Here is a 15,586-nt window from a genome sequence, read left to right as displayed (position 1 = left end):
TTCCTAGGCAGTTAACCCACTGTTCCTAGGCAGTTAACACACTGTCCCTAGGCAGTTAACACACTGTCCCTAGGCAGTTAACACACTGTCCCTAGGCAGTTAACCCACTGTTCCTAGGCAGTTAACCCCACTGTTCCTAGGCAGTTAACCCCACTGTTCCTAGGCAGTTAACCCACTGTTCCTAGGCAGTTAACCCCACTGTTCCTAGGCAGTTAACCCCACTGTTCCTAGGCAGTTAACCCCACTGTTCCCCTGAACAAGGCAGTTAACCCACTGTTCCCCTGAACAAGGCAGTTAACCCCACTGTTCCCTAGGCAGTTAACCCAACTGTTCCCTAGGCAGTTAACCCACTGTTCCTAGGCAGTTAACCCACTGTTCCTAGGCAGTTAACCCACTGTTCCTAGGCAGTTAACCCCACTGTTCCTAGGCAGTTAACCCACTGTTCCTAGGCAGTTAACCCACTGTTCCTAGACCAGTTAACCCACTGTTCCTAGACCAGTTAACACACTGTTCCTAGGCAGTTAACCCACTGTTCCTAGACCAGTTAACCCACTGTTCCTAGGCAGTTAACCCACTGTCCCTAGGCAGTTAACCCACTGTTCCTAGGCAGTTAACCCACTGTTCCTAGGCAGTTAACCCCACTGTTCCTAGGCAGTTAACCCACTGTCCCTAGGCAGTTAACCCACTGTTCCTAGGCAGTTAACCCACTGTTCCTAGGCAGTTAACCCCACTGTTCCTAGGCAGTTAACCCACTGTTCCTAGACCAGTTAACCCACTGTTCCTAGGCAGTTAACCCACTGTTCCTAGGCAGTTAACCCACTGTTCATGGGCAGTTAACCCACTGTTCCTAGACCAGTTAACCCCACTGTTCCTAGACCAGTTAACCCCACTGTTCCTAGGCAGTTAACCCAGTGTTCCTAGGCAGTTAACCCCACTGTTCCTAGGCAGTTAACCCACTGTTCCTAGGCAGTTAACCCACTGTTCCTAGGCAGTTAACCCCACTGTTCCTAGGCAGTTAACCCACTGTTCCAAGGCAGTTAACCCACTGTTCCTAGGCCGTCAATGTAAATAAGAATTTGTTCTTAACTGATTTGCCTAGTTAAATAAAGATTAAATAGATTTTTAAAAAGACCTTCAGAAGAAACATTAAAGCAGAGCCCTATAAAATCCATTATTATTATTTATTAAAATATAAATGGGATTTTCTAAAATCCACAACAATGTTTAAACCACATCAGGAGACCACTTTTGAGGTCTGGGAAATGTTTAGAAAATGTTCAGTTTTGGGGTATCGTTCCCCTTTAATTCCCCTGTGCACCCCAACGATGCTGCTGTTTAGTGGTGTTTTTCTAGCACACGTGTGATGGTAGAGTTGGCTAAACAAATGACCCACCGGACTGAATCAAATAATCATGATATAATTCTGCCAGGAAGGCAATAGGCTACTTTGTAGTTAACATTTTAATTGAGAAGGGTTTTTTGGGAAAGCCTTTCCATCTACCAGAAGACTGTGTCATTTTATTAGCATCATCGCTAACAGCTACACCGAGTGGTAGACGGGAAAATACACAGACGGGGGAATTCTCAATGCCGGTTCAGAAACTTGAAAGAAATACGAATCACTGACGCATTCTGTTCACGCCCACTGTTCCTAGGCAGTTAACCCCACTGTTCCTAGACCAGTTAACCCCACTGTTCCTAGACCAGTTAACCCCACTGTTCCTAGACCAGTTAACCCCACTGTTCCCTAGGCAGTTAATCCACTGTTCCTAGGCAGTTAACACACTGTCCCTAGGCAGTTAACCCACTGTTCCTAGGCAGTTAACCCCACTGTTCCTAGACCAGTTAACCCACTGTCCCTAGACCAGTTAACCCCACTGTTCCTAGACCAGTTTACCCCACTGTTCCTAGGCAGTTAACCCACTGTTCCTAGACCAGTTAACCCACTGTTCCTAGACCAGTTAACCCCACTGTTCCTAGGCAGTTAACCCACTGTTCCTAGACCAGTTAACCCACTGTTCCTAGGCAGTTAACCCACTGTTCCTAGACCAGTTAACCCACTGTTCCTAGGCAGTTAACCCACTGTTCCTAGGCAGTTAACCCACTGTTCCTAGACCAGTTAACCCACTGTTCCTAGGCAGTTAACCCACTGTTCCTAGGCAGTTAACCCACTGTTCCTAGGCAGTTAACCCACTGTTCCTAGACCAGTTAACCCACTGTTCCTAGGCAGTTAACCCCACTGTTCCCTAGGCAGTTAATCCACTGTTCCTAGGCAGTTAACACACTGTTCCTAGACCAGTTAACCCACTGTTCCTAGGCAGTTAACCCACTGTTCCTAGGCAGTTAACCCACTGTTCCTAGGCAGTTAACCCACTGTTCCTAGACCAGTTAACCCCACTGTTCCTAGACCAGTTAACCCCACTGTTCCTAGACCAGTTAACCCACTGTTCCTAGGCAGTTAACCCACTGTTCCTAGACCAGTTAACCCACTGTTCCTAGACCAGTTAACCCACTGTTCCTAGGCAGTTAACCCACTGTTCCTAGGCAGTTAACCCCACTGTTCCCTAGGCAGTTAATCCACTGTTCCTAGGCAGTTAACACACTGTCCCTAGGCAGTTAACCCCACTGTTCCTAGGCAGTTAACCCCACTGTTCCTAGACCAGTTAACCCACTGTTCCTAGGCAGTTAACCCACTGTTCCTAGGCAGTTAACACACTGTCCCTAGGCAGTTAACACACTGTCCCTAGGCAGTTAACACACTGTCCCTAGGCAGTTAACCCACTGTTCCTAGGCAGTTAACCCCACTGTTCCTAGGCAGTTAACCCCACTGTTCCTAGGCAGTTAACCCACTGTTCCTAGGCAGTTAACCCCACTGTTCCTAGGCAGTTAACCCCACTGTTCCTAGGCAGTTAACCCCACTGTTCCCCTGAACAAGGCAGTTAACCCACTGTTCCCCTGAACAAGGCAGTTAACCCCACTGTTCCCTAGGCAGTTAACCCAACTGTTCCCTAGGCAGTTAACCCACTGTTCCTAGGCAGTTAACCCACTGTTCCTAGGCAGTTAACCCACTGTTCCTAGGCAGTTAACCCCACTGTTCCTAGGCAGTTAACCCACTGTTCCTAGGCAGTTAACCCACTGTTCCTAGACCAGTTAACCCACTGTTCCTAGACCAGTTAACACACTGTTCCTAGGCAGTTAACCCACTGTTCCTAGACCAGTTAACCCACTGTCCCTAGGCAGTTAACCCACTGTTCCTAGGCAGTTAACCCACTGTTCCTAGGCAGTTAACCCCACTGTTCCTAGGCAGTTAACCCACTGTCCCTAGGCAGTTAACCCACTGTTCCTAGGCAGTTAACCCACTGTTCCTAGGCAGTTAACCCCACTGTTCCTAGGCAGTTAACCCACTGTTCCTAGACCAGTTAACCCACTGTTCCTAGGCAGTTAACCCACTGTTCCTAGGCAGTTAACCCACTGTTCATGGGCAGTTAACCCACTGTTCCTAGACCAGTTAACCCCACTGTTCCTAGACCAGTTAACCCCACTGTTCCTAGGCAGTTAACCCAGTGTTCCTAGGCAGTTAACCCCACTGTTCCTAGGCAGTTAACCCACTGTTCCTAGGCAGTTAACCCACTGTTCCTAGGCAGTTAACCCCACTGTTCCTAGGCAGTTAACCCACTGTTCCAAGGCAGTTAACCCACTGTTCCTAGGCCGTCAATGTAAATAAGAATTTGTTCTTAACTGACTTGCCTAGTTAAATAAAGATTAAATAGATTTTTAAAAAGACCTTCAGAAGAAACATTAAAGCAGAGCCCTATAAAATCCATTATTATTATTTATTAAAATATAAATGGGATTTTCTAAAATCCACAACAATGTTTAAACCACATCAGGAGACCACTTTTGAGGTCTGGGAAATGTTTAGAAAATGTTCAGTTTTGGGGTATCGTTCCCCTTTAATTCCCCTGTGCACCCCAACGATGCTGCTGTTTAGTGGTGTTTTTCTAGCACACGTGTGATGGTAGAGTTGGCTAAACAAATGACCCACCGGACTGAATCAAATAATCATGATATAATTCTGCCAGGAAGGCAATAGGCTACTTTGTAGTTAACATTTTAATTGAGAAGGGTTTTTTGGGAAAGCCTTTCCATCTACCAGAAGACTGTGTCATTTTATTAGCATCATCGCTAACAGCTACACCGAGTGGTAGACGGGAAAATACACAGACGGGGGAATTCTCAATGCCGGTTCAGAAACTTGAAAGAAATACGAATCACTGACGCATTCTGTTCACGCCTTATTATAAACTTGGTCAAATGAATACATTTAGTTGATTTCCTACTATATTCCATATATTTTTAAATAGTGTTGAATTCCGTGTTATTGTCTAGATTCCGTGACTCAGCGTTCTTCGCATCACAGATTTTTAAATCGGACCCTAAATAAAAAAGTGCTTTCATTTCTAAACGTTAAAACAAATATGTATGAAAATACCCTCAAATAAAAAGGTGACATTTTGTACATTCGCCTCATATGAAACATTTTTATCTCAAATCCAAAATGTTGGGAGTAATAGAGCCAAATTAAAAGTTTTAGCTTCACTGTCCAAATAAATAACTACCACCCAGATACACAGACCGGTCCCAAATGGCACCCTATTTCCTATATATATATATATAGGAAATAGGGTGTCATTTGTGGAATAGGGCTCTGGTCAAAAGTAGTGCACTACATAGGAAATAGGGTGCCATTTGAGACAGCAGCAGTAGTTGAATAAACCTAAACTATCAGTACTACCACCAGAGGGTGCTGTCTCACCCTAAAGGTGTAGTTGCCTGGCAGCAGCAGTAGTTGAATAAACCTAAACTATCAGTACTACCACCAGAGGGTGCTGTCTCACCCTAAAGGTGTAGTTGCCTGGCAGCAGCAGTAGTTGAATAAACCCTAAACTATCAGTACTACCACCAGAGGGTGCTGTCTCACCCTAAAGGTGTAGTTGCCTGGCAGCAGCAGTAGTTGAATAAACCCTAAACTATCAGTACTACCACCAGAGGGTGCTGTCTCACCCTAAAGGTGTAGTTGCCTGGCAGCAGCAGTAGTTGAATAAACCTAAACTATCAGTACTACCACCAGAGGGTGCTGTCTCACCCTAAAGGTGTAGTTGCCTGGCAGCAGCAGTAGTTGAATAAACCTAAACTATCAGTACTACCACCAGAGGGTGCTGTCTCACCCTAAAGGTGTAGTTGCCTGGCAGCAGCAGTAGTTGAATAAACCCTAAACTATCAGTACTACCACCAGAGGGTGCTGTCTCACCCTAAAGGTGTAGTTGCCTGGCAGCAGCAGTAGTTGAATAAACCCTAAACTATCAGTACTACCACCAGAGGGTGCTGTCTCACCCTAAAGGTGTAGTTGCCTGGCAGCAGCAGTCTGTAGTATTCTCCATGGCGGTCGGTTCTGAAGGGACAGAGGTTCTGTCTCCCCTCCACCTCCACCAGAGCATTCTGTAATGGGTTTCCCTCCGCGTCCAACACCTGCCCTTTCACACCTAGAGACACACACACACACACACACACACACACACACACACACACACACACACACACACACACACACACAGCAGGACGGAAGGAGAGAAAGACAATCAACACCAACCAAGCCAATTGGTTCTTCATTTAGCAACGGTCATCCAAATTGTTAAAAAGGTTTTAAAAAAACATTATAATAAATAGAACAGTTGAACAACGGATGAAATTCCTCCCATCAGGTATCGACTGGATTATAGCACATAAAACATTTGTCAACATTTGACAATATGTCAAATGTTACTTTTATTTTCTTAGCATGCACTTCATATGCACATTTTGTAATGGTATCTGGTATTTAAAAAAATATGTGTTAAAATAAAGAAAAGTATATATGCCTCATTTGCATAAGCACACATGGTAATTTGCATATATGAATAAATTAACATAGGTGGAACTGGCCTGCAACCACCAAACACTAGCTCTGTCTAGGCCTACCTGCTCGGTCTAGACAGCCTCATTCATTACTGTTGTCAAGTTCTGTTGCATAATTCAACATGTTGCGTCACTAGCAGGATAGCCTCAGATTAAAGATCAACAGGCTTGGCTCTAGATCACATCTATCTAAACAGACATAATATCACTATCATCCCAGTGTTCATTTTCAGGAAGTTGCTTTCATTTCAGCGCATCTAATTTGTAAACATTAAAAAAAACGACAGGAACAAGCAAAGGGTATGAAAGATTCACAGGAGTAAAATGAAATGAATCAATCCAGCGAGATTTAAATGTCAAGTGGATTTCGACCCCTCCCCCTCACACACAGGAAATAGATCCTCAGGTGGGCGGAGCTTGCGCGCTGCTACTCAATTGTCCTGCTGTTAGTTAGACGATACCCCATTAACTATTCAGAAAGGGGCGGAGTTTCCTCCGTCTTAACTTTACTGGAATGAATGAACCTCGACACAACACAGGAGAACAGTCAGACTATTCTGTGTTTACCTCGACACAACACAGGAGAACAGTCAGTCTATTCTGTGTTTACCTCGACACAACACAGGAGAACAGTCAGACTATTCTGTGTTTACCTCGACACAACACAGGAGAACAGTCACCCTATTCTGTGTTTACCTCGACACAACACAGGAGAACAGTCAGTCTATTCTGTGTTTACCTCGACACAACACAGGAGAACAGTCAGACTATTCTGTGTTTACCTCGACACAACACAGGAGAACAGTCAGACTATTCTGTGTTTACCTCGACACAACACAGGAGAACAGTCAGACTATTCTGTGTTTACCTCGACACAACACAGGAGAACAGTCACCCTATTCTGTGTTTACCTCAACACAACACAGGAGAACAGTCAGACTATTCTGTGTTTACCTCGACACAACACAGGAGAACAGTCAGACTATTCTGTGTTTACCTCGACACAACACATGAGAACAGTCAGTCTATTCTGTGTTTACCTCGACACAACACATGAGAACAGTCACCCTATTCTGTGTTTACCTCGACACAACACAGGAGAACAGTCACCCTATTCTGTGTTTACCTCGACACAACACAGGAGAACAGTCACCCTATTCTGTGTTTACCTCGACACAACACAGGAGAACAGTCACCCTATTCTGTGTTTACCTCGACACAACACAGGAGAACAGTCACCCTATTCTGTGTTTACCTCGACACAACACAGGAGAACAGTCACCCTATTCTGTGTTTACCTCGACACAACACAGGAGAACAGTCACCCTATTCTGTGTTTACCTCGGCACAACACAGGAGAACAGTCACCCTATTCTGTGTTTACCTCGACACAACACAGGAGAACAGTCACCCTATTCTGTGTTTACCTCGACACAACACAGGATAACAGTCACCCTATTCTGTGTTTACCTCGACACAACACAGGAGAACAGTCACCCTATTCTGTGTTTACCTCGACACAACACAGGAGAACAGTCACCCTATTCTGTGTTTACCTCGACACAACACAGGAGAACAGTCAGACTATTCTGTGTTTACCTCGACACAACACAGGAGAACAGTCAGACTATTCTGTGTTTACCTCGACACAACACATGAGAACAGTCAGTCTATTCTGTGTTTACCTCGACACAACACATGAGAACAGTCACCCTATTCTGTGTTTACCTCGACACAACACAGGAGAACAGTCACCCTATTCTGTGTTTACCTCGACACAACACAGGAGAACAGTCACCCTATTCTGTGTTTACCTCGACACAACACAGGAGAACAGTCACCCTATTCTGTGTTTACCTCGACACAACACAGGAGAACAGTCACCCTATTCTGTGTTTACCTCGACACAACACAGGAGAACAGTCACCCTATTCTGTGTTTACCTCGACACAACACAGGAGAAGTCAGACTATTCTGTGTTTACCTCGACACAACACAGGAGAACAGTCAGTCTATTCTGTGTTTACCCCGACACAACACAGGAGAACAGTCAGACTATTCTAGAAAAGCTTTTGACTGGACTACAGGGGGAGCTTCTGTTGGTTAATTAATATGATCTTTTAGCCAGGGTCACATTACAGTGGTGATTGTTGTGATGTCAGTTGAGGCACCAAGCATCACACGGACTCTCCCTGTGCATCCTAAATGGCACCCTATTCCCTATATAGTGCACTACTTTTGACCAGGGCCCACATCCCAAATGGCACACTATTCCCTATATAGTGCACTACTTTACACCGTGATGACTGACCTGGACCAGGAGTCATCCCAGGGTAGAAGACCATGATGACTGACCTGGACCAGGAGTCATCCCAGGGTAGACCGTGATGACTGACCCGGACCAGGAGTCATCCCAGGGTAGAAGACCGTGATGACTGACCTGGACCAGGAGTCATCCCAGGGTAGACCGTGATGACTGACCTGGACCAGGAGTCGTCCCAGGGTAGAAGACCGTGATGACTGACCCGGACCAGGAGTCATCCCAGGGTAGACCGTGATGACTGACCCGGACCAGGAGTCATCCCAGGGTAGAAGACCATGATGACTGACCTGGACCAGGAGTCATCCCAGGGTAGAAGACCGTGATGACTGACCCGGACCAGGAGTTGTCCCAGGGTAGAAGACCGTGATGACTGACCTGGACCAGGAGTCATCCCAGGGTACCCCGTGATGACTGACCTGGACCAGGAGTCATCCCAGGGTAGACCGTGATGACTGACCTGGACCAGGAGTCATCCCAGGGTAGACAGTGATGACTGACCTGGACCAGGAGTCATCCCAGGGTAGACCGTGATGACTGACCTGGACCAGGAGTCATCCCAGGGTAGACCGTGATGACTGACCCGGACCAGGAGTCATCCCAGGGTAGACAGTGATGACTGACCTGGACCAGGAGTCATCCCAGGGTAGACCGTGATGACTGACCTGGACCAGGAGTCATCCCAGGGTAGACCGTGATGACTGACCCGGACCAGGAGTCATCCCAGGGTAGACCGTGATGACTGACCCGCACCAGGAGTTATCCAAGGGTAGACCGTGATGACTGACCTGGGCCAGGAGTCAGTCATCTAAGGGTAGACCGTGATGACTGACCCGGACCAGGAGTCATCTCAGGGTAGACCGTGATGACTGACCCGCACCAGGAGTTATCCAAGGGTAGACCGTGATGACTGACCTGGGCCAGGAGTCAGTCATCTAAGGGTAGACCGTGATGACTGACCCGGACCAGGAGTCATCCCAGGGTAGAATACCGTGATGACTGACCTGGACCAGGAGTCATCCCAGGGTAGACCATGATGACTGACCTGGACCAGGAGTCATCCCAGTGTAGACCATTGTTGTGAGATCTGATCTGTAGATCTATTTTAGTGCCTGGGGGCTTTTCAGCATGTGACATAGCATTGACATAACATTGGAATTTTTTTTTTACAGAATTATTTTAAGCTTACATTCAATATCCACATATCTTGAATGAATCTAATTAACCTTACCGATTCTTACCTAAATGAATCTTACTACCTAAACGATTCTTACCTAAATGAATCATTCTACCATTGAAATGATCAAGCCACCACTGGGTAGTGAAACACTGTACAGAAGTATTGATTGATTTGATTGTATTTACGATAGACAGCGTGGTACTAACCCACGATAGACAGCGTGGTACTAACCCAGGACAGACAGCGTGGTACTAACCCACGATAGACAGCGTGGTACTAACCCACGATAGACAGCGTGGTACTAACCCACGACAGACAGCATGGTACTAACCCACGATAGACAGCGTGGTACTAAACTGCGATAGACAGCGTGGTACTAACCCAGGACAGACAGCGTGGTACTAACCTGCGACAGACAGCATGGTACTAACCCACGATAGACAGCGTGGTACTGACCCACGATAGACAGCGTGGTACTGACCCACGATAGACAGCGTGGTACTAACCCGCGACAGACAGCGTGGTACTAACCCACGACAGACAACGTGGTACTAACCCGCGACAGACAGCGTGGTACTAAACCACGACAGACAACGTGGTACTAACCCGCGACAGACAGCTTGGTACTAACCCATGACAGACAGCGTGGTACTATCCCGCGACAGACAGCGTGGTCCTAACCCACGATAGACAGTGTGGTACTAACCCACAATAGACAGTGTGGTACTAACCCACGACAGACAGCGCGGTACTAACCCGCGACAGACAGCGTGGTACTAACCCACGACAGACAGCGTGGTACTGACCCACGATAGACAGCGCGGTACTAACCCACGACAGACAGCGCGGTACTAACCCACGACAGACAGCGCGGTACTAACCCGCGACAGACAGCGTGGTACTAACCCACGATAGACAGTGTGGTACTAACCCACGATAGACAGCGTGGTACTAACCCACGACAGACAGCGTGGTACTAACCCACGATAGACAGCGTGGTACTAACCCACGATAGACAGCGTGGTACTAACCCACGATAGACAGCGTGGTACTAACCCACGATAGACAGCGTGGTACTAACCCACGATAGACAGCGTGGTACTAACCCACGATAGACAGCGTGGTACTAAACTGCGATAGACAGTGTGGTACTAACCCACGACAGACAATGTGGTATTAGCCCACGACAGACAGCGTGGTACTAACCCACGATAGACAGCGTGGTACTAAACTGCGATAGACAGCGTGGTACTAAACTGCGATAGACAGCGTGGTACTAAACTGCGATAGACAGCATGGTACTAAACTGCGACAGACAGCGTGGTACTAACCCACGATAGACAGCGTGGTACTGACCCAGATGGACCTGTTGCATGTATGCCAGCAGCGCGGCCCGGTTGGCGTCCCAGAGCCCAGGCAGATCACTCTCTGGAGGGTATTTACAACAGGACAGCTCCAAGGTGATCTCTAGACACTGGCCCCACACGTAGTTATAGTCCTGCATCCCTCCTAGGAAACAGATAGAAAAACATGAAACTGAGCCAGACTAGAGCCATAATGGTGCTCGACCCTGCACCAGTCACTGTAGTCTATTAGACCAGTATCCTAGGAAACGGATAGAAAAACATGAAACTGAGCCAGACTAGAGCCATGATGGTGCTCGTCACTGTAGTCTATTAGATCAGTATCCTAGGAAACAGATAGAAAAACATGAAACTGAGCCAGACTAGAGCCATAATGGTGCTCGACCCTGCACCAGTCACTGTAGTCTATTAGACCAGTATCCTAGGAAACGGATAGAAAAACATGAAACTGAGCCAGACTAGAGCCATGATGGTGCTCGTCACTGTAGTCTATTAGACCAGTATCCTAGGAAACAGATAGAAAAACATGAAACTGAGCCAGACTAGAGCCATAATGGTGCTCGACCCTGCACCAGTCACTGTAGTCTATTAGACCAGTATCCTAGGAAACAGATAGAAAAACATGAAACTGAGCCAGACTAGAGCCATAATGGTGCTCGTCACTGCACCAGTCACTGTAGTCTATTAGACCAGTATCCTAGGAAACGGATAGAAAAACATGAAACTGAGCCAGACTAGAGCCATAATGGTGCTCGTCACTGCACCAGTCACTGTAGTCTATTAGACCAGTATCCTAGGAAACGGACAGAAAAACATGAAACTGAGCCAGACTAGAGCCATAATGGTGCTCGTCACTGCACCAGTCACTGTAGTCTATTAGACCAGTATCCTAGGAAACGGAGAGAAAAACATGAAACTGAGCCAGACAAGAGCCATAATGGTGCTCATCACTGCACCAGTCACTGTAGTCTATTAGACCAGTATCCTAGGAAACGGAGAGAAAACATGAAACTGAGCCAGACAAGAGCCATAATGGTGCTCATCACTGCACCAGTCACTGTAGTCTATTAGACCAGTATCCTAGGAAACGGAGAGAAAACATGAAACTGAGCCAGACTAGAGCCATAATGGTGCTCGTCACTGCACCAGTCACTGTAGTCTATTAGACCAGTATCCTAGGAAACGGACAGAAAAACATGAAACTGAGCCAGACTAGAGCCATAATGGTGCTCGTCACTGCACCAGTCACTGTAGTCTATTAGACCAGTTTCTATAGGGTGGGACAGGGACATAATGACTGAATGGACATGTGCAGTTCTATATGTATTCTACACTGAGATGATGCGGAACACACCGGAACATTTACATAAATCTCCCATTGACATCAATGATCGGATGGATGTCTTATCAACTCTGCTAAATCTTAACCCAATATCTCCAGGGTTGATGACAACACGGACAAGTTGACCCAGCGAAAGGTGATGGACGGACAGTCGTGGTCAAAAGTTTTGAGAATGACACAAATATTCATTTTCTCAACACGACTGTACACGTGACCTCTAGTATTAGTACTGTAGCGAATTAGTCCCGTGGTTTGAACTTTGAACCCGGGGGAGGGGGGGGGGGGGAGCTTGAGACTATCAACCCAACACCCTTAACTATTACCCCAGATCTGTAAACTGATAGATTTACTGACTGACCTGGTAGAGGGTACCAGTAGTAGCCGTTGGTGATGCCCTCCTTAAAGTCCTTGGAGTCGTAACAGTGGTCTCCCTTGTGCATCTGGCTGTGGGTGTAGGAGTAGGTCTTAGCCAGCTGGATCAACACGTCGTTGTCGGGGGCAACACTGGATCCACTCTGCAGCTCACTACCTGTGTGACAACACAACACGTCAACCTGTTCCCTATATAGTACACTACTTTAGACCAGAGCCGTATTCCCTATATAGTACACTACTATAGACCAGAGCCCTATTCCCTATATAGTGCACTACTATAGACCAGAGCCCTATTCCCTATATAGTACACTACTATAGACCAGGGCCCTATTCCCTATATAGTACACTACTTTAGACCAGAGCCCTATTCCCTATATAGTACACTACTTTAGACCAGAGCCCTATTCCCTATATAGTACACTACTTTAGACCAGAGCCCTATTCCCTATATAGTACACTACTTTAGACCAGAGCCCTATTCCCTATATAGTACACTACTTTAGACCAGAGCCCTATTCCCTATATAGTACACTACTTTAGACCAGAGCCCTATTCCCTATATAGTACACTACTTTAGACCAGAGTCCTATTCCCTATATAGTGCACTACTTTAGACCAGAGCCCTATTCCCTATATAGTACACTACTTTAGACCTGGGCTATTTGGGACACAATGGAGACATAACCAATATTGATGTGATTGACTGATTGGTTGATCTATTGATCTCTTGACAGGGACACCTGTTGTTACTCTGTAGTCATTCTAGTAGTCTCTATATTAGAGACCTGTTGATTCTCTACTCTGTAGTCATTCTAGTAGTCTCTATATTAGACACCCGTTGTTACTCTGTAGTCATTCTAGTAGTCTCTATATTAGACAACTGTTGTTACTCTACTCTGTAGTCATTCTAGTAGTCTCTATATTAGACAACTGTTGTTACTCTGTAGTCATTCTAGTAGTCTCTATATTAGACACCTGTTGTTACTCTGTAGTCATTCTAGTAGTCTCTATATTAGACACCTGTTGATTCTCTACTCTGTAGTCATTCTAGTAGTCTCTATATTGGGATATATATATATATATTGGGGCGGCAGGGTAGCCTAGTGGTTAGAGCGTTGGACTAGTAACCGAAAGGTTGCAAGTTCATATCCCCAAGCTGACAAGGTACAAATCTGTCGTTCTCATTGAAAATAAGAATTTGTTCTTAACTGACTTTCCTAGTTAAAATAAAAATAAAATAAATAAATTGGGATCACTCAGTCTCTCTCTCTCAAGTACCTCCATTGCTGTTGTCGTAGGGGTAGCTGGCCACCACAGCCCCACCGTGCAGGTTGGCCGACAGGACGAAGCTCTCAGTCTTCAGCCAGTCCATAATGGCTCTCACCTCCATCTCTCTCATTCCACTCTCCTTCTTAGAGAAGGCATCTGGGAAGTTCCTGTTCAGATCGATGCCGTTCTTATTGAACCTGTCAGGGAACCATATGACAAAATACAGAATATTAAGTTCACTAGGTACCGACCAAATAAAATACAATTTTATTTGTCACATGTGCTGAATACAACAGGTGTAGGTAGACCTTAGTGAAATGCTGAATACAACAGGTGTAGTAGACCTTAGTGAAATGCTGAATACAACAGGTGTAGTAGACCTTACAGTGAAATGCTGAATACAACAGGTGTAGGTAGACCTCACAGTGAAATGCTGAATACAACAGGTGTAGTAGACCTCACAGTGAAATGCTGAATACAACAGGTGTAGTAGACCTTAGTGAAATGCTGAATACAACAGGTGTAGTAGACCTTACAGTGAAATGCTGAATACAACAGGTGTAGTAGACCTTAGTGAAATGCTGAATACAACAGGTGTAGGTAGACCTTAGTGAAATGCTGAATACAACAGGTGTAGTAGACCTTACAGTGAAATGCTGAATACAACAGGTGTAGGTAGACCTTAGTGAAATGCTGAATACAACAGGTGTAGGTAGACCTTAGTGAAATGCTGAATACAACAGGTGTAGTAGACCTTACAGTGAAATGCTGAATACAACAGGTGTAGTAGACCTTACAGTGAAATGCTGAATACAACAGGTGTAGTAGACCTTACAGTGAAATGCTGAATACAACAGGTGTAGGTAGACCTCACAGTGAAATGCTGAATACAACAGGTGTAGTAGACCTCACAGTGAAATGCTGAATACAACAGGTGTAGGTAGACCTTAGTGAAATGCTGAATACAACAGGTGTAGGTAGGCCTTAGTGAAATGCTGAATACAACAGGTGTAGTAGACCTTAGTGAAATGCTGAATACAACAGGTGTAGTAGACCTTACAGTGAAATGCTGAATACAACAGGTGTAGGTAGACCTTAGTGAAATGCTGAATACAACAGGTGTAGGTAGGCCTTAGTGAAATGCTGAATACAACAGGTGTAGTAGACCTTAGTGAAATGCTGAATACAACAGGTGTAGTAGACCTTACAGTGAAATGCTGAATACAACAGGTGTAGGTAGACCTTAGTGAAATGCTGAATACAACCGGTGTAGTAGACCTTAGTGAAATGCTGAATACAACAGGTGTAGTAGACCTTAGTGAAATGCTGAATACAACAGGTGTAGTAGACCTTACAGTGAAATGCTGAATACAACAGGTGTAGTAGACCTCACAGTGAAATGCTGAATACAACAGGTGTAGTAGACCTTACAGTGAAATGCTGAATACAACAGGTGTAGTAGACCTTAGTGAAATGCTGAATACAACAGGTGTAGTAGACCTCACAGTGAAATGCTGAATACAACAGGTGTAGGTAGACCTTAGTGAAATGCTGAATACAACAGGTGTAGGTAGATCTTAGTGAAATGCTGAATACAACAGGTGTAGTAGACCTTAGTGAAATGCTGAATACAACAGGTGTAGGTAGACCTTAGTGAAATGCTGAATACAACAGGTGTAGGTAGACCTTAGTGAAATGCTGAATACAACAGGTGTAGTAGACCTTAGTGAAATGCTGAATACAACAGGTGTAGGTAGACCTTAGTGAAATGCTGAATACAA

General features: G+C 45.6%; 1 protein-coding gene across 1 annotated transcript in view; it reads right to left on the bottom strand.

Moving 5' to 3' along the window:
• The window catches only part of LOC139392879 (carboxypeptidase M-like), a 98,875-nt gene that overhangs the window by 4,928 nt on the left and 78,361 nt on the right, over positions 1-15,586 (bottom strand). Inside the window, exons 5-8 of the mRNA XM_071141197.1 lie at positions 13,815-14,002; positions 12,520-12,690; positions 10,812-10,964; positions 5,395-5,543 (exon numbers count right to left, since the gene is read on the bottom strand). Coding sequence (XP_070997298.1) covers positions 5,395-5,543; positions 10,812-10,964; positions 12,520-12,690; positions 13,815-14,002 — 661 coding nt within the window. The remainder of the gene's footprint in view (positions 1-5,394; positions 5,544-10,811; positions 10,965-12,519; positions 12,691-13,814; positions 14,003-15,586) is intronic.

Source organism: Oncorhynchus clarkii, chromosome 33, assembly GCF_045791955.1.
Source record: "Oncorhynchus clarkii lewisi isolate Uvic-CL-2024 chromosome 33, UVic_Ocla_1.0, whole genome shotgun sequence".
NCBI classification, from domain to species: Eukaryota; Metazoa; Chordata; class Actinopteri; order Salmoniformes; family Salmonidae; genus Oncorhynchus; species Oncorhynchus clarkii.
Note: the sequence above shows the minus strand (reverse complement) of the source record. Positions and strands in the feature narration are given on the sequence as shown.